The sequence below is a fragment of the Hirundo rustica genome, chromosome 14 (assembly GCF_015227805.2).
Source record: "Hirundo rustica isolate bHirRus1 chromosome 14, bHirRus1.pri.v3, whole genome shotgun sequence".
NCBI lineage: Eukaryota > Metazoa > Chordata > Aves > Passeriformes > Hirundinidae > Hirundo > Hirundo rustica.
The window spans coordinates 8,831,823-8,856,593 of NC_053463.1; the positions used below are offsets into that span (position 1 = coordinate 8,831,823).

General features: G+C 47.4%; 1 protein-coding gene across 1 annotated transcript; it reads right to left on the reverse strand.

The window, feature by feature from the left end:
- Positions 1-2,516: 2,516 nt before the first annotated feature.
- On the reverse strand, positions 2,517-24,283 carry TGFBI (transforming growth factor beta induced). Its single transcript, XM_040078222.2, has 17 exons — positions 24,159-24,283; positions 19,924-20,022; positions 13,327-13,391; positions 12,179-12,336; positions 11,068-11,232; positions 10,230-10,376; positions 9,392-9,533; positions 8,625-8,837; positions 8,352-8,489; positions 7,971-8,116; positions 7,671-7,807; positions 7,035-7,165; positions 5,015-5,139; positions 4,045-4,147; positions 3,767-3,846; positions 3,364-3,388; positions 2,517-3,195 (listed from the first exon to the last, which is right to left on the reverse strand). Exons 1-17 carry the CDS (start codon positions 24,275-24,277, stop codon positions 3,140-3,142), a joined length of 2,049 nt encoding a protein of 682 aa, XP_039934156.1. The 5' UTR covers positions 24,278-24,283; the 3' UTR covers positions 2,517-3,139.
- Positions 24,284-24,771: the final 488 nt, after the last annotated feature.

Genomic DNA, 24,771 nt, shown 5'->3' on the forward strand with positions numbered 1-24,771 from the left:
TTCTCCTCCAAAAGACTCTTATCTGGTCTCAGTTTACTCTTTCTGCCCCGGTCCTGAAGGGAGCTCCCATGGAGCACAGACATGGTTCAAGGTCATGGTGACGTTCAACCACACGCTAGGTTCTGTGTGGAAATACTCTGAGAAACCAAACCCCGCTGGTGGAATATGGCCTGTGCTGAACACCCCAGTGCTGTTTGTCATGGAAGGCCAATCCTAAATGCTGCTCACCCCAAGGCAGCCTCGACCCTCAGCCAGCAGCTTCTGAATCGGGCTTTGCTTCTTCCCTTCCCTGGGTGTTATCTGAAGACTCCTGCAGCTCTGGGATAGGAACACGGGGGGGTCCCAACCCCTGCACCACACCACTGCCCTTGCCTGGGACATCCCTCAGGTTCCCACACCCAGCTGGGCCCATGGGAGCTCTCTGCCCCTTGGCAGCACTTCCCCAGGGAAGTTATGTTTTGCCTCAGCACCAGCAACTTCCTTCTTCCTTTCACTTCCACCTTTTATCAAATTTAAAAAAAAAATATTAAAAACATTTCTTTAGAAAATGACAGATAAGTTTTTATTCCCATCATCTCAGCACTCCTTATTTCCGCATCTTTCAGCTGCTCTCCCCTTGCTTCATCCCTGAGCACCCCTTGGATGCTGAAGCGTTAACATCTTGCTCCCCTTGGCGGAACGATTGGCAGCACTCACCCTCACATCACTGGACAAGGCACAGTGGCAAATCCGTGGGGAAAAATAACCCCAAAGAGTCATGAATCAAAGCAAGGGCTACAACTCAGACTGCTCAGCCACTGATCAAATCCATCTGTGTATCCCTCCCTGAACACACAGGGGTGAGAAATCAATTTGGAGCAGGGAAAGGGAGGGCATTAAGAACTCTCAAGAGCTTCCACCATGAGCTGTAATCTGGAGACACCAAAATCCTGGGGAGCTGCCAAGCAGCCAGCCTGTGGGAAGGGACCCTGTGATGGCTTCCCAGGGTGTAGGATCCCAGGGAAGTGACAGAGGCAACACAAGAGGGAGAGCAGCCCCCATCCACAGCGCCGTGGGGCTGCTGCTGGCACCCCACAGCAGCTCAGATCATGGAACAGGCAGCAGGAGAGAGGAGGGAGCACTGCCAAGGGACCAGGGAGATAAAGCAATGGGACAGAGCAAAAAGGGAATTGGATTGAAAGGATAATGCACCTCCATCTACTGGAAATTGCTGGGACTCATAAACCTGGTGACCCCCTGCAAAAGCAAGCCTAGCAAAGCCAGGCCATACAAAAAGCACGAAGGGACCATCAACCCATGACCACACACCCTAATAGCAGCCCAGGAACCATGGAATGAAAAGCCAGGGATGTATTCTCAGGAGATAAAAACTGTTTTCTCAGCAGATGGGGCTGCTCATGGTTATTAAGCTCATCTAAGCAGTTTCCCCTACTCCTCTCTCTTCTAGTGGCTTCATTTTACAATGAAACAATTGATTAGTCACCATGCCAGATGCCAACAAGGTGTAAGCAAGGAGCACTCACCTAGATGAGCAGACCTACTTTCCACCCTTCCAAGTTGTGAAGACTTTATATCTCTTAATTATGAAGCATCAAGGAAGGAAGAAAAAAAAAAAAAAAAAAAGTACCCCACAAACCAGAGCAGATTTGACACGGCTTTCTCTCTTTCTCAGGATTTGGAAGGAATAGTAATTAATTATTTTAACAGCAAGAAGCTGAGCCTCCCCCAGAATCCAATCCCCTGATACGACTATTCTGCCTTGGGCTGCTGGGATTAGTGAGTGGCTGAAAGTGTTCCCCTTCATCTCCTCAGCTTTAAATACCAGGACTGTATCATGCCAGAAAAATAACAAAGAGAAATGAGGGGGGGTAGAGTGGGGGGTAGTGAAGAAGAGAAACAAAAGACGAGGTAGAAGAAGAGCTGGATGTTTTTCACACATTCGAGTTATGCAGATGACTCTGAGCTGGTGGGATTTCAGTCTGGGCTTTTAATAGAAGGAGAACTATCAGGGCATTTCTCTGCCAGAGCAACCAAAGCAATCTGAGTGTTTTGTGCCCTGCACTTGACAGTCTCTTTCTCTTTCTTGCCCCGTACTCCTGGGTTTCTCCAAGGTCAGAGCCAACCTAAAGCTGTGATGGTGAGTAAATGCTGCTGGCAGCACGGAATGCGGCACTGAGCTCCAGCTGCCAGCAGAGGTGGCTGAGCATCCAGCAGGAAGGATGTGCACGGCTGCCCTGTGCTCCTTGGAGAGTGACAGTGACTGCTCACCAAAGTAACAGCAAAAAATGATTCCAGGCCAGGATTAGAGAAGAGAAATGTTTTGCTGTTCCACTCAGGCAACTATTAGACCTATTAATGTTGATCCAGCCAAAGCTGATTCCCCTCTTTCCCAGTGCTCAGGTTTGACCACCTGGTGCCATCAGGCAGTCCAAACCAAACAAAAACCCAACCAAGCACCGTCATCGCTTTTTATATTTATATTTTTGATTTTATTTTTAATTTTTATTAAAAAACAACCATTATTAAAAATGAATCATTTAATGGAAGGCTTCAGCCAGGGAAAACTCTCATTTCAAATCTCATGAACAAAATGCAGCACAGTTCTAACCCACAGGCATAAAAAAAAGACCCCAGTTAAAAAAAAGAGGATACTTCAAACCATTGCTTATAACTCTGCAATTTTCTCAGTGTCAATAGAGAGAATGTTGTTAAAAGCCTGCAATTTGGAATTCCATGGAAGACTTTTAAAATCCAAGGGAAAAAGGAAGAACATGCTTATTAAAAAAAAATAAAAGGCCCTTGGATGTACTTGTCAAGCCCAAAACAGGGTATGTTTAAAATTGAAAGTTGAATAATTTTATTAAAAAAAGAGACAAAACAAAAATGAAACAAAAGAAACAAAAAACTCTCAAAACATTTCCTTGGTCTGGGAACTTTAAAATCAAAACCAAATAAAAACGGTCTTAAAATATATACATATATATATGGCTTCTCATTTTGCCTATCCATTTCATTGCAAACAAAAATAAATTTAAGGGTGGTATTTGGTTTTTAAAAACGGTTCTGTCCTTCTTTCTCTTCAGCTGTCAGCTGGAGTGGATGGGATGGAGGCGCTGACTTGTGTCTGCTCACGAAGGGCTCAGAATCCCCCTGAGTTCTCCTTCATCCTCGCCAGTATCCGGGAGTAGACGGGTGCTGCCGAGGAGAAGAGCAAGTTGGGTGGGGCAGACACAAACCATCCCCCTGCCCCTCTCCTCCCAGTCCTGCTACATCTTGCTTGGAGCAAGAGAACAGGGGAAACCTCTCTTTATGGGATGGGGGGACACACTGGGAATTAGAAATGAGCTGGAGAAGTTGTTTTACCTAGGCGAGGATTCCTCTGAGAAACCTGCATGGAAAGAAAACACAGGGTTTGCATAAATGCAACAGATCTCCAACAGCCATAAGAAAAATTTGTATGTCAATACATTTATCCTTAGTCTCCAAAAACTATGGATGAGTGACTCTTCATTATTGGAAGCTGATATATAATAGTACCATGCCAAGGTTACATTCACAGCGTGCAGCAAACTGAAGCTTTGTGTTGCAAAATGTATTATTATTTCTTATATTTTTAAATCATGCAAGAAGAAAGGATGGGTCATTCCATGAAACACATACACTCACTTTCCTTGGAAGTCAGCATATGAATGTGACACGATCTCCCAGTCGTTATTACCAAAATGTGATTTTGGCAGTTTTACAGTGAGAGATTTTTCCCTTTTACCTTGGATAATGCAGATGCCTGTTTGAAGATTTCTAGTGCGGGGTCTGCAGGCTCGTCACCTCTTTCTTGTGGCCTTGAAGCTGAGGGTGGGACATTGAGAGCATTGAAACACTTGTCAGAGCATTCAGGCTGCTTTCTTCCACTATTTTCTGCTGAAAGTCCCACAATAGACTAATATCTCCTCACCAAACTGAAGCAATTTCCCCGTATCCCCAGTCCCTCCCAAAGCAGTTTTGGTGTAACAAGGTTGCTCGGGACATTTCTCACCATGGACCTACCCTGTGGCTGCAGGACAGAATTCACTGCATAAATGACACCATTCGTGGCCATGATATCACTTTCAGCAACAGGCTCCTTGTTGATATGTATCACATTGTTTTTCTGTTCAGTAAAAGGGAAAAAAAAAAAAAAAAAAAGCAGATGAGAATCTTCTGTCATTTCCAATGTTATTAAAACCCCCCCTCACCTTGCATTCACTCATTTACTGGATGGCTGAAGGCAATTTCATTCCTCCTGCCAATCAAGGAGAATATAAAGACAAATTCTAGCTTGAGCAGTTTGTCCTGGAATGGCTGGCAAGCTTTGGACTTCCTCAGTGCAACCAGCTGGGAATGCTGTCCCATGGCAGCAGAGCACATCCACCAGCCAGGGGGATGGCTGTGGAGATGGGATCAGGAGAGGGCAGAGCAGGACCGGACATGAGAAGAAGCCAGCACACACGCTGGCCAGTTCAAGGCACCTGGAAACACAGATCCTTCCATTTTTGTCCTGTGTTTTCTTATGCATAGAGTGATTGCTTATTTTCTGGAATGATTTTTTTCCTCAATAGAGGATCCTACGCTCCCTTAATGTAGTGTAGAGTTTGTGAAAGGAAATTATATATCTAAATAAACTCTGCTGCGCTAAGGGAGCCCATGCAGAGATCATTTTCATTACACAAAAAGATACGTTAGCTGCACAAGCTATTCATTTCATTTATTTATGTTTTTCCCCCCATGACTCAGGGTTAAATTTATAGCAGCCCCTGGAAATCATTTACAACCGGTCATCTGGGGAGAAAGCTGAAGCAAACCACATTTCATTCTTCCAGCTTGTTGAATTGAACACATGAAAGTCCCTCCAGTACAGCCCAGAAAACACCGGTGGGACTGTGCACACGCTCAGGAGATGATCCCACACCATCCCAATGAGCACAGACATGCTTTGGACAGCCCTGCTGACCACAGAAGCCCATGTGAGGTGACTCACCATGCTGACTTCCAGTTTGTCTCCCTGCATGGATTTCAGCCTCACCAGGGCATTGACCGCGCCGCTCACCAGGATCTCGTCAGCCACGTGGAACTTGAGGATGTTGGCAAGCTCCTTGGCATTACCTGGGGGAGGGGAAGAAAACCTTTACCTCTGCAAACCAGCATCAGCACTTGCTTCCCCATATTTCATGTGCTGGAATGGAATTACTTGCAAAACACCATGATTTCCCGAAAGCGCAAAGAAACAATGTAAAACCGAAAAAAACCAAACCAAAACTGAAAACCAGGCAGAAGGGCCTGGTTAGGGCATTGAGGCCATTCCTGCCTGGATAGGGCATGTTCCCAAGTCCAGACGGACACTCTCCCAATGTCCCACCTTGATACCCACCAAGCCTGCTCTACACATGAATTCTCTCTTTCTTGGGTTTTTGTCCCTCGTTCTCTCACTGTGCCAAGGGAGAACCTGCTTCTCAGAATGGACCTGCTTCTCTTGCTGCTTTCACTTCCCAAGGAAGTCTGGGATGGGGTGGGGAAAGACCCATGTGAAATAAGGAAGCAGACAGGGCATTCTGGTATTTTCAAATGTCACCAAGGGCAGTGTCACTTGGCAACAGTTCTCACAGCTGGGTAGGAAGGGGAAAAGTGCAGAAGTGACACTGATGCCTCATGGACTGATGCCCTGATACCGGCCCACTGGGTCTCTACTCATACAGCTGTGCTTTGAAACAGATTTTAGGAAGATAAGGTGCTTTCCCTGCACCGTCTGTTTCCCAGAAGGGGTGGTGATGTGCACAGCACAGGCCTGGTGCTTCTCCATCTTCTCCTTCAGAGGACACAGGGCCACTGACAAACCCCACAGACAGACAGGGTCACTGACAAACCCACAGACAGCAAGTGCAAAGGTGGCCTCCAGCCACAGAGCAGCTCCCTCAGCAAGGGGGACTTTTTCTTTCAATGCTTTCAGAGATGGTATGCAAGCTGTTTTCCACTATGGTTTTCCTAGGGTGGCCACAATTCACTCTGCACATCCCCACCAGCACAGTCCACTTCTACATCAGAGGCATAAGCTAAACATTTGTGTGAGAAAAGAACATCTGAAGTGTCTGCATCTGGGAATCTTCATTCCTGCAGCCATTTACAATGGCTGCAAAACATTTCTGAAATTTTTATACATTAAGCATAAGACTGGACTGATATTACTGGTTCCTCATCCCTGCACTTAAAAGGATAACAGCTACCATGGGCAGATGCTTCCCAAATTATGATGTCAGTGTTTGGCTGGCTTTTAATGACATGAAGACATTACATCCAAATACCTGACATTGTTTCCAACCACAACCAATTTTCAACATGAACAAAATAAATCATGCTGCTTATCCAGAAGGGAGTTATTAAACATTCCCATGCTTTTTTCCACATCCAGCCTGCATGCCTGTGTTCTTCAGGATACTGGTCTTCATCTGAGCTAGAATGGGACATTGTTGGCTTCCTAGGATTAGACTGGACCTCCTGCTTTGTCCACGTACAAGGAGAAGGAGAAGCAGCCCCAGCCTTTTATTACTTAAATTTCATACAGTGTGACTTGAGGCTGGATGTGGATCATGTCTTCTCTTTGCAAAACTTACTGCAGACACCCTGCTCCTGTGTGGTCAAGAGTCACGGTCTCACTTCTTTCATCCCTGAAAAAGGCAGAGGCCTCACTGGTTCTTTTAGAAATATCTGGGAATTATCTCGCTTACACCACCAGGAGAGCCAAATTAAAAGTCACAGTGAGTTTATGACACACACTACAAACATGTCTTCCAAGAACACAGGCAGTACAAACCCCAGCTGGGGAATCCAGTGCCACTCTGTGCATCCTCAGCTTTCTGCTCATACAACTCCGTTGGGTAGGAAGCTCATGTTTCCAAGAGACAGAGCCAAAGAATGAGATAGAGCAGAGGAGCTTGGCCATTCCTCCCAGCATCACAGCAGACACACACAGCAGCTCGTCACTCAGAAATTCTGGAGATGCTCACCCAGCAGCTTGTTGAACTCCCCCTGGGGCATGGCTTGGAAAGCCTCGTTTGTCGGAGCGAACACCGTGAAGGTTCCCGGCCTGTTCAGGTTCTCTGTCAGACCTGCAGACTGGATTGCAGCCACCAACGTGCTGCAAAGCAAACATGCATCAAATGCTGCACCGCAAACCACTTCAGCTGCGTGCCGGGCTCAAGAGAGAGCTGGGAAGTTACAATTGTGAAATCCTGCTGGGGTCCAGCAAATCAAATTACCAAAAGAGTGATTAGGGAGGAAATGAGCCTGTGAGTTCAACCAGAACGTGTGAGAAATGCCAAAGCAACCTGGGAGCGCTGACTCCATGGGGACCAGATGGTATGGGGAGTCACGGAGGCCTGGCTGCGGTGGATCTGATGGGCAGGGATGGCTTCAGAGCCAGATTCTTATGGTATTAAGGGAGCTATTTACTCTTGGCTCACGGCCGACTGAGGGTTATTTGAAGTTTCACTCCCTATAATTTAGAGAGACCATGGTTTTGGAAGCTCTTTCTGTGCTAAAAAAACCATATACATTGCCATGACTACAGCCCATAATAAATAGAAACGGCTTTGGCAGCGCTTCTGCTCCTAACTTGCACTTGGGAAGAGCAGAAAAGTCACCTGAAGCGATGGTCTGCCTTGAGAACATCCATCACTGAGCCAGTCGGTGGAGTCAACATTTTGTCCACACTAAAGAGGGTCCCAAACCTTCCCCTCTTGTCATGGGCAGCAATGCAGGCATTTTCAATGCAAAGGTTCTGCAAACATAATGGCAGAAAAGAAAATTTCATCAGAATATGCTTGGAGAGAGAGATGCTCATACTTTCCACAATGCTCATTTCCACTTTTCACACGTTAGATAACATTAGAACACAGAGCATCACTCAGCCCCAAGGAGCACAGCACACGGGAAGGACTCACATTCCGGTACACAAAAACTCTCAGCTCCTTGTCCCCCAGAGTCTGCAGCTTCTGTCCATGATACAGATATTTAGAGGAGAGCTGGTCTTTAACAATGTGGTTCAGAAGCAAGTTTCTCATGTTGCTGTCAATAACAGGGAGTCCATCTGCAGCACAAAGTATGGAAAAAAGTGATTCACTTAAAAAGGCTATTGAGACATTAAAAATCATTCAGTACAGAGCATTAGCCACATCAGCTTTAAACTGTAAACCTAGATGCCATGGCCTCGAGGTATTTGAGAGAGGATTTGCATATTTGTGCACTGAAATTTGGCTGAAGCCTGTTTGAAGGAGATCTGTGGCCCAAACTGATGGAGGAAAGGGATTTAATCTCCGGTTTACCTTTGAACACATTATTCACTGGGGCAAGGAGGGTCACTCGCTCACTGCCAGTTAGATGAGAACTGAGACCAGCTTGTCTGAAAAGGTCTGTAGACTTGGAGACTTCAGATTCTTGTGCCAACTCAAACACAGTCTTAGCTGAAAAGAAAAGCAACACATAGTAACCTTGCATTAAAGGTTATCCACTCATCACTAGGCCCTCTAAATCCAGGACTTCCTTGGCAAAACAGACAAAAGAAAGGCAGAAAGAGCACTGCAGAGAGGCACCAGTACCTGAGTCTGGGATCAGCAGCTCATTAACAAAATGTATGACTCCGTTGGTTGCCAGGACATCCTTGTTGGCAATGATGGGCTTCCCGTTGAGGGTCAGCTCTTCCCCACTGCAGCCCACGTCCAAGGTGGTTCCTTCCAGAGTCTCCATGGTCAGGCCAGCAATGATGGCCTCAGCACACATGGCTGACTTCAGGATGTGATGGTTCAGCAGGTCTGTGAGAGGGGAGAGTGTCTTAGTGAGCTGCAAAAGCCAGCTATGAAATATTGCAGCTTTCAGGGGTCCTGTTCAATGGCCACGGTGAACTCCATAAAATGCAGTCACTTTAAATTGAGCTGATTTTAATTCCACAGCCTGTGAAATAAAAATGCCCAAAAAGCATCACTTTTATACACTTCTGCCAACTTCAACAGGCTTCACATGGGTACTCAACTCACTTGTCAGGGGAAGTTACACTGATTAGATATTACTTTTCTTGCATCTTGCTGGATCAATAGAAACCACCAGCGCATTAAGTGCTAAAAGAAAACACAGAAAAGGGAGTGCTTTAGCTCCCCCATCCATATCTGGATGCCACTCCTGCCATGTCTACACATCTACAACCAAAGGGAGCTGGGCTGCCCAGTTAAAATGATGGACTCTGTCACATCTGTTTGCTGCAGCTCTTGTCAGAGTGTATCAAGGAGCTGTTGACTTGTGCTTGAGAAAAAAATTTAGAACTGAAAAATACTCTTCAGTGTCCCAATGGCCTCAGTAAACAAGCACTTACCCCTCAGGGCTTCTGGGTCTCCCAGGATCCTGTTCAGTGTTTCTCGTGGGATCTTCTCAAAGGCTTCGTTGGTCGGAGCCAGGAGTGTGTACTGGCCTTCGCTTTCCAGCAAGCTGCTGAGGTCAGACGCAGCCACAGCAGTCTTCAGAGAAATAGGGAGAGAGGGAAAAACACATTCAGTCAGAATATGAAGGTCAGAAACTTTGTCCAAGGACACACTAAGGGCCAGACTTATTAAGGCTTTTATAATTTCAGAGGACTTACAAAAAAATCCTGAATAGCTTCATTCAGCACTTTGGTCCCTTTATAAATTTGACCCAGCCCCATGGTTCTCTGCTGTTCCAGAAATTTGAGTACAAGAGCCCTTTTTTTTTTGGCAAGACTGAGAGCTAGTTCGAATACCCAGATATGCCTGGAAAGGCTCACAGTACTTCCAGTGAATAACTCAGATCAGAACCCACAGCTGGCTAACTGCAAATCCCCTGTGTGTTTTCCTTAATTTGGCAAATATCAAGGCAAATAAATCAAGACTCATCAAATTGGAACAGTTAACATCTCCTGAGGCTAAGATTCCCCTACAAGAGTGAGGAGACAGAATCAGTGTCTCTCTTTTCTGAGCAGCCACAGAAAGGTGACAATTTCTGTGATAAAACCCTGCTTGCACTGATAGCAAACACTTCTCTTCCTAAATCAAGAGGAGCTGCATTAGTACAAGGATGTCATCAGCAGCTCCAGGCTCACAGCCCACGACACGGGCAAAGCTCTTCAGGACAATTCACTGGCAGTGGGATGAGAGAGCCTCTTTAAGGAGACCTGGAGCAGGCGTGTGCTGACTCACCCGGAGGGTTTCCAGGCTGTCCTCAGTCTCAATGACCTGCTGGATGGTGTTGGTGGTGGTGGCGATGACTTTGTCGATGACATGAACCACTCCATTGGTGGCGTGGTGGTCGGCTTTCAACAGCCTGGCACAGTTCACAGTCACAATCTGCAGAGGGAAACACCCATGGGGCGTTACATGCGCTAAAACCAGAAGGTAAAGCAGCCTCTGCTGCTGTTCTTGTTCTATTTCAAATGCAGCGAGAGCTTTATGGAATCAGCAAGAGCAGAAATTTGATTTCCTTAAAAGACACATCAAAAGTGAGAATGTTCTGTGAAAAATGTTTGAAATATTTCATGCTTAAAGAGCTTTGAAAATCATCAGTGGTTTTGTCTACCCTCAAGACTGAGGAAATAGGCCAGATCCAATACTTGGGCAAGCAGAATAACACAGCAGCGGGGGCAACTGCCCTGCAACAGCACTGAGGAAACCATCTGCTTAAAAATATTCTTTTCAAACTCCTTCATAACAAGTATCTTAAATTAGTAGCTGTCAACCCAAGCATTAAAGAGACCTGGAGGTCCCAGGACAGTGCAGGAGCTGCAAGGCAGCAGAAAGGCAGATCTGCTGTGGGTAGGTTTAATATGAGGAAGAACTTCTTTACTGTGGGCAGCCATGCACTGGAACAAGTTGCCCTGAGAGGGTGTGAGGTCTCCCTCACTGGAAATATCCAGAACCATGTGGATGCAATCCCGTTCCATGTGATCTGGGATGACCCTGCTTGAGCAGGGAGGTTGGACCAGGTGACCCACTGTGGTCCCTTCCAGCCTGAGCCACTGTGACTCTGTGAATGCCTTACCCCGTTGGGATAGTGGTGGATCTGGATGGGCAGGTTCTGGTACATGGAGTTTAGTGTGGTGCCGTGTTTCAGATCATCTGTGAGGACCCGTTTGTCCACCATGTGGTAGCGGAGGGCATTGAGCAGCTCAATGTTAACGTTGCTCACTAAGGAATCCAGAGTTTCCTGAAAATCAGAAAAATCAGTTTTTCAGTACTGAGTGCAATTAGGCATCTGTCAGGGAGTACCAGGAGGTCTGGCTGCACCCAGGGTGCTCCCAAGGTGGGGGTGTGGGCAGGAATATTGAGTGATTCATTCAGCCTCATCCCATTTGTGTAAATTAAGAGCTCAGCTTTCTCAAATCTTTATCTTTTGCCTGACAAAAGCAGCCAAGAGCTGTGACACCTCATCCTTGGCACACAGAGGGGTGATTGCAGCTCCAGAGCGGGATCATTGCATTGAAATGAGCAGGAAGGCAAAAGGGCCACCGACAAATACACTAAATGACCTTTCCCAATAGCAGCATCCCTGCCCAAGGGGCTCTGCTGGTGCATTTGGGGCAGAGGCTTGGCACTGGGGAGACCCATAAATATCCCCCCTCCCTGCCCTAGTAATTGCTCTTGTTTGCAGGGATTCTCGACTGGAATGGGAGCAGGACAGCAGTGACCACTTCAGGAGTAGAAATATCACAAGACATGGAAAGAGAAAATCAAAATGAATGTAAAGGAAATGAGTATCTAATTGAGCATGGGACACACTCATGTGAGAATTACTGAGTCTCCAGTTGGGACTGACTGCTTGTACAAATTAAGAGCAGCCAGAATGGCGATGTAAGGGTCAACAAGAAAACTGCTAAGGGATAGGAAGCTTCTTACTGCAGGTCCCAATTCAATCCCTAATGGTAACAGGCAGGGAAAACTGAATGAGGGGATTTCTACATCCACATCTCTCTGGTGATGGGATTCTTCAGACACAAAGCTCTAGAGCTGTTGGACCACTACAGTGATAATCGTCTTGGAAATCCACAGTCCTTCCTCTATCAGTACTATGTCTATCCTGCCAGACCCCTGCAGAGCTGGATCTCCACTAGGGACAACCAGAGGAAGAGGAGAAAACAGAGGAATTATCTTACAGCAGACAAGGATGCCCAGGCCTCATTACTGGGAGCAAAAATTGTAAAACTTCCCGGTCCTTCGATTTCTGGCCTTAGGTTGGAGCGGTCGGAGTAGAGCTGTGTGGTGGAAGACCCAACCACTCCCAGGGTTTCATAGATGTTGGAAAGTGGCAGAGCTGAAAGAAGAGAAGGTTAAGTTCCCAAAAACATCATTCCTCCTTGTGGCTGAATTAAAGCATAGCTGGTGAGAACACCTGGGGAAATGAAGCACGTCAGGGGATGGGTGTCTGTTCAATAATTAGATAAAAAATGATCATAGCCTGACAGCTTCACCCTCAATTACAGCAGTAATCCAGGATCTACTGTGTTCTTGCAAGTTTGAATGGACTTATTCTGGATTTATGCAAATGTGATTTAGGCAAGCAAAGATATTGATCACTTTCACCCAATCCTGTTTGTATCCCGGTTTTTGGGATTTGGTGTTGGACACTGCTGGTGTCAGTGTCCATTGACCACGTGCACCAGCCCATGTGGTTAGCTTGGAGGCACCAGACTTTTGTGGATGAAAGTGTTCCAAGAGCAAAAGCAGAAAGTGGCTTTATTCAATAAACCCAATTTATTCACTCCCAATATCAACTGTATTTTCTCCTAAATAAAACTGTGCTAACCCCATGCTTGCCAAAATGTTCAAGGCCACATTGGACAGGGCTTGGAGCAACCTGGTCTAGTGGAAGGTGTCCCTGCCCATGGCAGGGGGTTGGAAGCAGATGATCTTTAAGGTTACTTCCAATCCAAACCATTCTATGAATCTATGAATATAAAAATGAGCAGAGATTGGCAGAGCTGTTTATTACCCTATCATTCCTTTGCACTGAATTTCCAATACAGATATATTACTTGCTGGAATAAGAAGTTCCTTATGGCCTTCCCATGCTCAATTAAGTTCAGTTACATCCAAGGTTCTAAGATGTCTGGAACATTTAGCATGCTTTGGAGCTGATCTGACCCTTGGCTGGTGTTCCACCGAGTCCATTCTGACTTGTTCATGGCAATATTGTGCATAAATTGCAAAAATGAAATCCACTTCGAGCAATTTTATAACATTTCCCTTTACTAGGCAGCTGTATAGTTTTAAGAAGTCCAAGAAATGTCAAACTTATTTTTACCAGCTGGGCAGCCTTTTTCTCCAGGCACTTTCTCATATCCAGGACAGCACTCGTAACTGATTACTCTGGAATAAGAGATGGATACGGCAGATTAACCAAGTGTCTCACAGCTTTTTCTCTATTTGCTACAGTTTGGGGTCCATCCATATTTGGGAATGTTTCCAAGCAGACTCTTCATTAGAAATACAGACTTTCAACAAAAGACTAACCACACTTTTATCTCCTTCAGGCCTGCATGTTGCCAATTTCTCAACAGACAAAAGCAGACACAGTTTCTTTTCAAAACCACGCTTTCCAGGGGACTTTATACGAACAGTGGATGGAAGCTGATTCCACAGTCCCAACAAGACTGCCAGTGCTGGTTCATCTGGGCACGCTTCCCATGGGATTTGGGGATCTCCCCAGCTGACTGCTGCTGTCACATCTCATCACTGTTCAGGCAACACCCCCAGCTCCACCGTGGCTGTTGGACCACACCAGCAAAGCGTTTCCCTCTCATTTCACCCTGTTTTTGTGCACCACCAGGAATGATGGCCATACAAAAGGCAGACCTGGAGGGAAAGGAGAGCCCTGTTCTCAGATATGTGCACTGGCACAAGGACTCAGGAAAAGCCCTGCAAGGAGAAACTTCACCAGTGGTGAGAAGTGCATGCACAGGCAGCCTGGGCAGTGCCACAGCACAGCTGTGTCCATGTGAGCACCCTCTGAGCAGCACGTCCTTCTGACTGGCAGCACCTTCCCCTCCTAAACACAAAGGGCTCAGAGGCACCATCCCAGGCTGTCCTGACAATTTGCAGACCCTAAATAAGTGAGAGCTGCCTGAAAACCACATCCATGATCTGCAGCTCAATGGGAAACAATCATCTGATTCTCAAAGGTGGCCATTTGAGGGAACGTGGCTTGATATTAAGAGGGAGAAGAAAAAAAAAAAAAAAAAAAAAAAAAAAAAAAAAAAAAAATAAAAAAGGAAAGAGGAGAAAAATCAATCCAGAAGCTGCCTGTTTATTTTTCCCAGAGGATTATTTCACCTATGGCTCTATGCTCGGTATGAAAGTAACAAGGCCACCTGATTGATGGGCTGAGAGAGGCAGGGGATAGGTGTTCCTCCCAAGGAGAAGCATTTCCTCTGTGCTCCCAGTTGTATTTGAGACAAGAAGGATGCTGTATTGCTGAGGGTCAGCACACTCACTCAAAGAGAGGGGAAAATCCTCCAGCTTCAGATATTTGTCATAATTTTAAAACTGTTAACAAACAGTGGAAATGCCTGGGGTTTAATAGGGAATTCTTCAGGGCAATTAAGAGCCAGAAAGTGAAACAAATACCTGCTTTTCTGTGACAGAAGCAAATAAATTCTGTGTCACGGTTTCCTAAGAGAATTACAAAGCAAACCCAGACTGATTGTCTAGACATTATATATTCCATGTGGGAAAGAGTTTGCCTAAAGCAATCCCTTCCTTTGACTACTGGAGATCTTAACACCCCGCTGCTCCACTTTCCCAGCCCCCCTGTCTCGTGTTCATTGGAAACATACTCTTTCTTCCCCCACCACTTCCCTCCCCTACCTCCAATTTTCCTTTTTTTCACCCTAGAAACTAAATCCAGTCTAGACAGTTCCCTTGGTTCAGACCTGTAATCAAAGATGAAGAGCTGATTAAAGAGAAATCTTTCCAAAGTGCTGATGAAGGCTTTAAAAGCCTTACTTATAGATCAATTGGAGATTAATGAGCTGCTCCAAAGGAGTAGGACTTGGATGCACACAGCCTGTGGCACACACCCCAGGTGCCTGCCAGGAGGGGAGGGATCCAGATACCTGGTCAAGTGGAAGATGTCCCTGCCCATGGCAGGAGGGTGGAACTGGATGGTGCCTCAGGTCCCTTCCCAGCCAAACCATTCTGTGATTCCATGACTGCACCTCCTGCTTTTCACTGGGTTTGTGGGCATCTCCAGCAGGAAGGGAAGCTCATGGCAGGAAGCACCAAGGCAGAAACAGGGCCAGCTCCACTTGGGCAGGGACTCCCAAGTCCCGTGTCTCACTCTCCCACCGAAGGTGGCCGTCAGCATCACCTGGTACCTGTCTGGCACATCACCAATCTGAGCACTGGCAAACTGCTGCAAAGGCCAGGGGAGCACAGAGGTGCTCAGCCAAGGCTTGGCACCTACAAGGAGCCAGAGATGAGGGTTATAAAACACAGCCTCAGCTTCAGGCATTTGGCCTCCCATGGCTGGTGGACAAGGTGGAAACAAAAGACTACCCAGCCCACCAAGGGCACCATCCAAGGGGTTGCTCAGGGGTGGCCCCATGTCCCCAACTGGTCCTGCAGCACCTCCAGCCCTCGGAGAGGAGCAGCAGAGCCGTGGCTGAATGATGTACTGCATCTCAGCGCTGCCATGCCCTACATCCACAGGGGAGGGAGGCTGCTCTTGGCACCTCCTGCTCCAGCTGGGTCAGAGCCACAGCCTGCTGCCCAGGGAGGAATGCTTCCCTTGAACACCTCCCAGCCACTGCTCCACGCTCTGGGTTCTGCACAAAATCCTTTGGAATTGCCCAGTCCATCCCTGTTTCTGCTGTCTGCTCAGAGCCCACAGCACATCCACCGGGACACAGCGGATGCCAGCGATGTGGGTAGGATTAGCACTGCCCTCACACAAAGAGCATTTGTCAGCCACCCTGCAACGTCTTGGCCACAATTTCCTGACCTCCTCTTGAGTAATTTCAAGTAAAATCTATAGTTTTTTAGCCTCTGGTTTTCTTTAATGTCTATCTGTGTCTGCCTGCAGAAGCAAGCTCCTTTAGTTTAGGCTTTTATTAGCCATTGTTCCACTGCTGTTGCATTCTTAGGAGCTGAAATTAAATTTTAAGTGCATTTTTCAAGGTAATAAAAATAAGCTTAGGCATATATTAGTGAAAAAAGATCCATTTGTAATAATTTCCTGTAACAAAGCCCATATGTTTTGTTTTTGTAAAATAAGTTCCTGTAATTTTTTTTCTAAACTGAGGTAAGTACATCACACATGAAAAAAGGAAAGTTAGTTCAAAAGGAAAAAAAATCTATTAATGGGTTATTCATCAAAAAAATAATCAAAACCAAAATTTATGAGTTGTTTTTTCATTCTCAAGACAAAACAGTATGTGGGGATATGTTCCATTGCAACCTTAATTCTGGAAGAATGAGTCCAGTGCAAAAGGGAAGGAGAAAAATATAAAATACATATGCAAAATGATAAAAATATACCCTGAATAAACTATATCTTTGACTTTGGAATAACCAACAGTGGAAAGTTACCTAATTACCAAAATACTTTTGTCTCAGCGCTTGTTGAAATCAAAGCAGTGTCAGACTTCTTGCCAACTATCTTATCTCCCTTCATCAGCAGTGATAAAAACTCTACATAAATCCTCTACCTAATTCCTCTGTGTGACTGTGTGAGCCAATACTTCAGCGGAGAAAAACAAATTAAACAAACAAAAACAAAGCAGATAAAGAGGTAGGAGTCTTCTTCTGCTGCATGAGTTAAAATTTCCATTGTGCACAAACAGCCCCAGTGGAGTAACTCCACCCCAGTGGGCCAGAGGATGCCTCCCAAGCACCAAATGCACAAAGCCCCCAGAGTCCCCTGTGCACAGAGCGTGTGAGCTCCTTGTTTCTGCCAGCAGCCAGGGAGGAGCTCAGCACAGCACCTGCAGCTCCCCAGGGGCTGAGCCCTCCCAGCCTGGGGCGAGGCCAGCACTACAGACCCAGCACATCTGGGATTTTCAGGCTGGCTTCCCTCGCTGCTCCAGTCACTCCAAGCCTCCCGATGCAGGATGTGATCACTCCACAGGGAGTGAAGTTATGCTACAGGCTTGCAGCAACTTCTCTGCCTTCCTTGCTGAGGGATGAATTTCTCTGCTCTTTGCCAGCTCTGCAGGAGCTCGGCTTTGCTCCTCAGCAGTTCCTGCTCTCTCGCTGACCTCCCTCCCCACTACCTGTTTGAAACAGTGCTCAGAGCAGGAAAAGGGAAGAAGCTAAAGCACTCAGAACTGTCCTAGAGCCAAGCATCTCACCTGCAAGTGGAGCTTGTGGCACTGCTGACCCTTTAAGCAAATAGAGAGGAAAACAGCCAGGTCAAACGTGAAGCAGAGGAGATGGGTTAAGTGTCTCCTTCCCAGGACTGCTGTTCTCAGGTGGGAAAAACCTTTCACGAGGAGGAGAAAATGACCATGCTTATGCAGCTCCACCTTCCCCCTGGGGCTGATGGAGAGGACCACGAACACAGCTTTAGGAGAGGACTGCTGACTACAGATCCCAAGCAAAGGCTGGATCCACCCAGTCATGATAAACGTGCCAAATCCTGATTTTTTTTCAAGGATTTAAGGGTATCCTCAAAACCTCTCATGGACCAGCTCAGTCCAACAGGAGGGGCCAGTTTGGAGGTTCATGCTGAGCACCATCAGCCATGCCCACCTGACCTCCTGGGCTCTGGCACCCGAGCACGGCACAGCATCACACTCCTGACACTGCTGTAAGAATTTGACTGCTGCAGCATAATGCATCATGTCCTTTATAGCCCAAATGACTCCTGATTGCTTCCATATGCCAGGCACACCATGTCCAGTGGGAGCCATCACAAGCAAACATTTGTAATCAGAGCTGTCCCAGGGTCCCCCGGAAAATCTGAGTCAAGGCACGTGTCTTTTGTTCTGCACCAGCACCGCTAAAGGGGAAGCAGGGCCCAGGCTCAGGAATGACTGGGAGGAGAGAAGACAATAACACCCATTGAGGAGATGATGTAAAGCAAAGAATAGTGAGGGAATTCTGTGGATAATGGAAAGATTACCTCATAGGTTAACAGGCAGGTTAATGGTCTGTGTGCTTTTCTCTCAGTGATGCATCACTGGGTGAAACACTTGGGTAAAAGCAGAGAAAATGAGGTAGAGGGAATCAACCCATCTCCTCAAATGCAATAATGAAATACTGCCAGATGCCAGTTATACCACCTCCACCTCGAGATAAGTGGATGAGTTTGTCTGTGCCAAATACAGCTGCACACTTGGTGTACATAAGGTTAGCTTCTCACTTGCTTCAGAGCTAAAGAAATCCATGGCTGGACTGCTTTGCCTTTCAGTGACCACAGCTGCAAAACTCTCCCACATCCACAGCTGAGTCGTGTTTTCTTTGGAGACATGCTAAGCTACTCTGTTATCAGAAAAGGCAATCATGTGACCATATTGCCACGCCATAAACTTGTCCATTTTATGTCAAGAAGCACCATTATTCAGCCAAGATGACAACCTGAACTCCAATCTCCCAAGTTAAGCCTTCCCAAAATTTTGTTTGTGGAACTAAGGGGAGGGCGTCTGATTGTTTTGTTTTTACAATATTGCCTCTCTCTCTTTTTTTTTTTTTTTTTCCTTCTTTTTTTTTCTTTTACTTTTTCTGTAAAGACAAGTGGACATAAGTAAGACAATGCATGCACACTACATGGCGCAGCCAGCAATACATCCTCCTGAAGTGCAGAATTTTCCTCCTTAGGGCAAATTCACGTGAAGTACAATGAAAGGCCAAAAGCTATGCACAGCCATGACTCCTGGTTTGCTTCCCTCCTTCCCACACCAACCCCACACATGAATCATGAATCCTGACAGCCAGCTGTCACAGCTAAACCAAGGATGGCAACCCAAATCTGCAGTGAAGAACAGCGTGTTGCTATAGATCTAATTACAATATACGCTGAGCCATAAGGGAAACAAATGAGAGGAAATTTTTTTTTCTCTCCTGTTCTTGATCCTGCAGATCCAGGATGAAACCTGGCCCACAGGTCTGATCCCACAGCCAGGACTGCTCAGGGAATCTTTGTGCTGACCCTGGGAGTTGTGATGGTCTCTGCTGTGGGCCAGCAAGGGTGTCCAAAAGCCCAGTCTGGACTACAGCAAAGAAAAAGGTTCTCTGCTCCTGCTCCACAGCCTGGCAGATAGTCAAGCATGCATAGCCTTAATTATCTGCTGACTGCATCTTTCAAATGAATGTCCTGAGGCTGCTCACACAGATCCTTCATGCAACAGCTACTTGAATATTATTGTTTGCAATTTTAGACGTGGAATTGGCCTGCAAGTCTGATTAACTTTCCTGGTGGAGTCGGAGAGTGTTGGCTAAAGCTGACACCTCTTTCCTTTTATTTGTTTTCCCTTCCAAAGCAAACAGAGGGAGATGAATTTTACATTCTCTCCAATATCCAACAGCTCTGGGCTGCCTCTTTTTTCCCCTTTTTTATTTCTCAATTCCAGGCAGCATTGAGCCTATCATGGAGACAGACAGTACTAGAAAACATCTGGCACACACTTCATTACAGCACAGAGAGCTATATAAGTATATATAGAAATGCAATTAGAATAAACCATCAGGATTTATATTTACATGGCACTTTTCATCCTTAACATCAAAGTGTTTTAGAAAAACAAGTATTTCTTAGGGGGTAAAAAGCTAAGCCAATTTTTAACACAGTCACACATGGCACACCTATCATGGGCTCTGACATCCCACATCTGCTTCTGCCACCCAGCACCCACCTCCACAACGGGGTCTTTGGGGAGACCCTGTCTGGCACCCAGGGACTTACGTGGACTTCCCGCAGATCTTTCTCTGGTACCACTGCTTGCAGTTGGTGAAATATTTCCTGTTGGTGCCGATCAGCTTCTGCACCGCGCACACATTGGGGCTGCAGGGAACGACAGAGCAGAAGAGGGTCCTGTAAGCCTCCGTCCTTCCAGTGCTGACCCCCAGCACGGAACCAGACCCCACCCAACTGTGCCTGGAGAGCCCTGCTGGGATGGCAAGGGAGGAAACCTTGAGAGCTGCAAGTCAGCTGGCTCAGTTTAGGCCTACAATGACTAGCATGAAGTGGAGGAAGCAGTGAAAGAGATCTCTCTTGACTCTTCCAGAGCATCTCTTTCTTCACTGAGTGAAAATTCTTGACTTTTTTCCATGTTCCACCTCTCACCAAAATATAAAGAAATCAAGTAAAAATACTTTGGTCCGAATTTCCATGGTGAAGAGCTACTTAAAATTCAAAATTCAGCTAAAACTCACTAAAGTTATGCAATAATACGAATCCTTGCAAAAGAAACTATTATTCTATTGTCCAGGACATAAAAAAGATAAGACAGATATTTATCAGCCTACAGACTTGCACCAAACCCAGAACTTTGGCTGTAGGATAGATTCAGCAATTTCTGGACATGAATGCTGAATGAGGGGAAAAGGAGCAGTGGCACTGCCCTCCCCTGTTTCAACACACCAGATATGACAACGCTGATCAAGAGGGGCTGTGTCAGCCCATAAGGTACCAAGAGCTCCTGCTCAGCCAAAAAAACCTGGTGGCTGGTGTTCCATGTGTGAGTAACCCTGCAGAGAGCTGACTGCAGCCCTGCAGCTTTCTAAGAAGTGGTATCACCGTGAGCACAGATGTGGTCAAGCTGGAGCTGGGAGTTTCCTTGCTGCTGGTTTGGCCAGCACAGCATTTCCCTGCTCTGCCTGGCTCGCCCTCTCTGTGGTTTGTGGCCAGCAGCCCTGCCTGGCCACATGTGTAGGCAAAACATGGTCAGCACAAAAGATATGATTTATGGATCTGGGTTGCAAGGTCATCAACTGCCTCTGGGCTTGAGGCGCAGCAAATGCTCGAGCAAGCTGAGGATGCTTAGTCCAGCTGAGGCTGGATTCCCAACACCACCGCCACGTCCCAGTTGCAGCAGCATCACCAAAAGTATGCACAGTATTGGCTGCCAATACTTGAAGGGAAAACAAATAATTAAGCAAAACACATAAATCATCACTTCAGCCTGTCAGAAGTGCTGTGTGCTGTCCGAGGCAGACTTTTCGTTTGCACAAACGAAACTCCGAATGGGGTCTGGAGATGCTCTTGTGAAGGTCTTGTTGATCTGCTCAGGAGAACAGGCAGCAGCCTGTGTCCCGCTGCGTTTGACCGAGGCGCTGCCCGCTTGCCCCCCAAAATGAACAAAAGCAGAGTTTGCAGCCCAACCACCAAGTCCTCCTGCGGCCGTGCTTGCTTTTCAGCGGCATCCCAGAACGGGCCATCATTAGCGTGAATTAACCTGAGGGTCTCCTCCACGCCGGCTGACTCCAGTGCCAACCTCGGCGGGAGCCTGGCTTGCTTTCAATGAGCCTTTGTTGGCGCGGCTGCTGCAGGGCGCTGCGGAGGCAGCATCCGACCCTGCGTGTCCCAGGCACCTCCATCCTGCCCCGAGGGGAAAGAGAGGACCTGCGGGACCTGGGCAGGCTCAGCCCATCGTTTCCCTCATTACCGCCGCATCCGGTAATGGTAGTTTGTTTCTTCATGAAAGGATTTCATTCAGTTTCTCTATATAAGGCAGCGAACAAGCAGCAAGAACCTACTGACAAAAAAGTTAGAAATCACAAACCCAAACTTTCGGCTGGTGCAGACTGGCCCAGACTCAGCAACTTCCAAGCCAAATCATCACTTAGAGAGACGTCTGTGCTCTCTGACTCAGCCCACCTTGGCCACCCGGCCCCGCCGTGCCGAAATACGGTTCCAATTACATCGAAATTCCAAACCTTGCCTCAATTTTAACATCTGGCTGACGGCAGTGGACAATCCCTCTAATATTCATCTTGACAAGCCTGGCTACTGAAGGACTTGTTTGATCACTTCCCCCGCATCCCCGGGAGCAGCCTGCCAAGAAAACCCTTGTGCCTCCTGCACGGTATTGAACTGCCTTGGGGCTGCAGCTCTGTGAGGCTGCTCCTCCCTCCCTGACTTATGGGGGAAAACTTCTTTCCAGTTTTTCCTCAGCGTGGAAAAATCCCTGCTCGGGACTGTGTTATCAATGATTCCCGCAGGCACGCTGTAGTAGCGGCTCCCCGCATTGCATGTTCTGGTTCCTTGCCCAGTCTGGCTTAAAATGAATTTGTCAACACTCTTCCCTCTCCTCGTTGGAGTTCATCACCTCTGCCATGCCGTTCCCAGCCAGCCACGCTGACTCCAGGATAAAACTGCCTATTGTTCCCCTTCAGCCAAAGCCTTTTGCTTGGCAGCAGCAGCTGGGAGCTGCTGGGACAGGGGCTGCGCTTGGGAAGAGGCTGAGAAAAAGCAGGAGTCAATGTACAGCCCCAGATACCTGTGCTGGCTGTGGCCATGGCACTCCCCAGCATCACCTTGTGCCCAAAAAGCTGGGTGGGTTTGGGAAGCGCACTCCTACATTTTCATCTTCAGATGTTAATGTTCCTTATGCACTTTTCAGCTCCTCTCACTGACTTGAGCTGGTTCATTTTTAAAAAAGTTAATTAAGACATACAAGTTTTGCTGTAGAGCCAAGCTCTGCCTCCCAACTCACTCTCGGCTCAATAGGGGCATTGATGGTGTGGGGGATGCTCGCAGCAAAGGGTGAAAGTCCTGCTTGCACATCCCTCTGGAGCTGGCTCCTGCAAGCAATACAACATGTCCAACATCCAGGATGTTTTGGGCTGGTTTTGTGTTGCTGTATCTCTTTGGCACATCATTAATCAATGCTCAAAATTCCATGTAAGTTCAAAAGTTAGCTTGGTTTAAATCACTCTTTCCATCAGAATGGGAGCAGTGAGCAAAGAGCTGTGATCAGCTACACTGGGTTTATCTCAAGTCAGATGGAAGTTCTGGAATTCCAGTTCCTTGTGTCTTCCAGAGATCTCAGGCACCAGAGTGGGCCACAGTCACATCTCACCCAGAGCCGCTGTTAATTGTGCAGGGAGTAGTGTAACAAGCTTCTCTGTGCAGAGATGAGTGCCTTACACCAGGACTGCTCTAACTTATTCAGCCTGAGCAAACTTCAATCTCAGGGCTATCAGCAGAACTATTTACCTGGTTTCACATCACACAGAGATGGTGAACAAGATTCACTGTATTTCTACGTAAATCACTGCAATTCTGGCATTATTGACAAATAGATAGCAGGTCAGAATTAGCCTCTTGGATTGTGTCCCTGATCAGACATACAAACAGAACATCCCTCATCGTAAATTCTGGCCTGGATCTCTGCCAGAGAATGTGTCAAATTGCAATATCTAAATCTTGGGAGTTTTTTTTATTTAAAGTATTTCATGACCCTGCTTCCAGCAACACACTTTAACAGAAGCTTCAACTCAATCACTGCCACCATCCTGAGAGATGGAAGCCAGCTGAAAGTTCTTTCATCCTTTCACCATTCCTAATACATTTTAAAAACAATGGGAACAACTATTCACCTTGGGTTAGTTTTCTGCCTACTAGTGAAGTACTCACTCTATAACAGGCTGTGTATCAAGCAAGAGAGGTCTACATGAATTTTTCCACAGGTCTTATCTTGTTAGGTTTATGAGTAAATAAGTGATTATTTTTGTTGAGAAAACTTCCAAGTTTAACTGGGATTTCCAGTCAAAGAGTAAATTGGTGCTGACATGGAAGGGATTTTCCTTTTTTTTTCCTCCTATAAATTAATGAAAATGAGAATTCTTTACACAAAATCTTTGACGGCTCAAAATCTAGGGATTTTTATCCCCTTTTTCTTTGGCAGGGATAAAGCAGCATTGAAGGGTCTGAACCGACATCTGCCATACTAAGTTTCGCGATGGAAAGGCAGAAAAGCTATAGAAAGAAAAAGTTCCCAGAAGATGAAAGAGGAAGAAACGAAGCAGCAGTTACCGAGAGCGCTCCCCACGGTGCCCGCACAAAGAGCCCGCGGGGCTGCGGGACCGCACCGGGCGCATCCCCGCGGCGGGACTCGGGCAGACGCAGGGGAAAAAGCCTTTAAAAGGGGTTTTCCGTCCTCCCCGCCTCCCGCTCCCCGCGGGGCCGGCGCTTACCCGTGCTGCCGGCCGCGGAGCCGGCTGTGCTGCAGGACCTGCTGGTACGGGGACTTGGCGGCGGCGGCGAGCCCGAGCGCCAGCAGCAGCAGCAGCAGCAGCGGCAGCGGGCGGGCCATGGCCGGGACGGGCCGGGACGGGACGGGACGGGCCGGCGGCAGCGAGCCCCGTTAAATGCGGCGGCGGAACGGGGCGGGGGCGGGAGCGGCCCCGCGGGGGGAGCGGAGCAGCCCGGCCCGGCCCGGCCCGGCGGGAGGGGAGAGGAGGGGAGGAGGGGAGGGGAGGAGGGGAGGGGGGCCACCTCCCGCGAAGGGCATCCATCCATCCGTCCGTCCCTCCGCCCGCCCGCCCGCCCCTCCATCCCTCCGTCTTTCCCCACGTCGCTCCGTCCGTGCCCCGGAGACCCGCGGCGGCGGGGGGGAAGCAGACAGGGATGCTCTATATCCCCCTGCCCAGAGCAGCGGTTCATCTTCAGTTATTTCTTCATGCGGAGTTTTCCCCTCCGTGCTCCCCCCAGGCGGGCCTCAGAGCGGGTGGTCGCAGTGCCACACTCCGGCTGTCCCACCGACCCCAGCCCCTTCGAGAGCCCCTGCCCGGGGTTCTCATGTCGCCC

Coding starts and splice junctions, on each gene's coding strand:
- TGFBI (XM_040078222.2), bottom strand. CDS start 24,277: ATGGCCCGCCCGCTGCCGCTGCTGCTGCTGCTGCTGCTGGCGCTCGGG. Junction 12,337..13,326: donor AGAAAAAGGCTGCCCAGCTG/GTAAAAATAAGT, acceptor CTCTTCTTTCAG/CTCTGCCACTTTCCAACATC. Junction 10,377..11,067: donor TCCACCACTATCCCAACGGG/GTAAGGCATTCA, acceptor TTCCCTCTGCAG/ATTGTGACTGTGAACTGTGC.